The sequence below is a fragment of the Dictyostelium discoideum genome, assembly GCF_000004695.1.
Source record: "Dictyostelium discoideum AX4 chromosome Un chrUn_0003, whole genome shotgun sequence".
NCBI lineage: Eukaryota > Evosea > Eumycetozoa > Dictyosteliales > Dictyosteliaceae > Dictyostelium > Dictyostelium discoideum.
Window position 1 is genome coordinate 1191 of NW_003102060.1, and position 1404 is coordinate 2594.

The 1404-nt window shown below is 29.2% G+C and overlaps 1 protein-coding gene across 1 annotated transcript; it reads left to right on the forward strand.

Moving 5' to 3' along the window:
• Positions 1–208: 208 nt before the first annotated feature.
• Positions 209–547, forward strand: DDB_G0294170 (hypothetical protein; the record flags this gene model as incomplete). Its single annotated transcript, XM_628810.1, has 1 exon — positions 209–547. The coding sequence occupies one exon, from the start codon at positions 209–211 to the stop codon at positions 545–547; it is 339 nt and encodes a 112-aa protein (XP_628812.1).
• Between the last annotated feature and the right edge of the window lie 857 nt (positions 548–1404).

Consider the following 1404-nt stretch of genomic DNA (forward strand, 5'->3'; position numbering starts at 1 on the left):
TTTCCAGTTGATCACAAAGAATATCTCACAACAATGTCCACTGAGTTAAAAAATAAATTCATCAAATGTGAACCAGGAAATCAACCATTCTACCTTTACCCATATCGGAGTAAACACTGAATGGGAACCAGAATCTAAAATAAAAGCACTTAACGACTTCACTGTTATAAATATCACTAAATGGAAAATTTTAAAATATAAAGAATCTATGGCCAAAGAAGAAAAAACCAATGAAAAACAACAAAAAACAAATAATAGTGACAATACATCTTTCACCTCTCCACCCAAAGATAAAGATGAACCATCACTCAATTTAAGTTCTCAATTCGAAGTTAGCATTTCTATGCTTAATACTGACTTTATCTTTGATGACTCTTCACCAATACCAAATAAATTATTAGAGCTGATTTCACCTGAACCAATTGTTTTTAGCATCAGAGAATTGGATTCTCCAACTAAAGATAACATACTAAATGAACTACTTTATCAACCAGAACAATCAATTTATGTTCCTCCTCCTCCCCTCCACCCCCTCCACCACAATTAAACAAACCAAGCAGACCAAAATTCAACATTAAACAAAAAAAGATTAAAACGATCGAAGAAAATATAGAGGAACACCTCAAAGATACTTTAAATAACTCATCAGAAACAATATCAACAAAGAGAAAATACCAGGAGGAGCCAAATCAAGAGAATGATCTCGAACAAATATCCACAATTATGAACAACAATTTACAAAAGATTAATAAAAACTTATCAATCTCACTAACTAATGAACACAAGTAAGATAGCAATATGGAACGCCCAAGGACACAGCAAAGAAAAATGCACCTTTAAAGCCAATTTAAAGCAAATACAATTTAAATTTGCTTTAAATTGTGTAAAAGTCACTCACACTAATCTTCAATCCATTGTCACATTTGTTCAATCTTTAATCAAACAGTCCAATCTTTAAAGTAATGTTTTTTAATATGAAGGATAGAAAGAGTGAAAGACTAATATCATAAAAGTAAACATACTTAAAAGAGATAATTAAAAGTAAGGGCGTTATGAGAACTAAACCGAAAATCAGAATTTTATTATTTTTTTTAAATTTTAATTTAATTTTTTTTTATTTAATTTAATTTTTTATTTTTCAACTGAAAAAATAAAAAATTAAAAAATAAAAATTAAAATTAAATGAAATATTTTTACATGGAGATGCGCGAATTTGTTACGTTGTTGAGCTCATACTAACTTTAAATTAATTTAGTTTTGAGTCTCTAACACCTTCCCCTTCCTTCTTTAGGCTAGCTTTGGCTTAGAGGTGGACTATAATCTCTTCGGTGTAACTTTTCTTCCTGATCTTGTTGTTTTAATTTGTAAACTAAGATCAAGTTCATCATCATCACTTGAAGTATT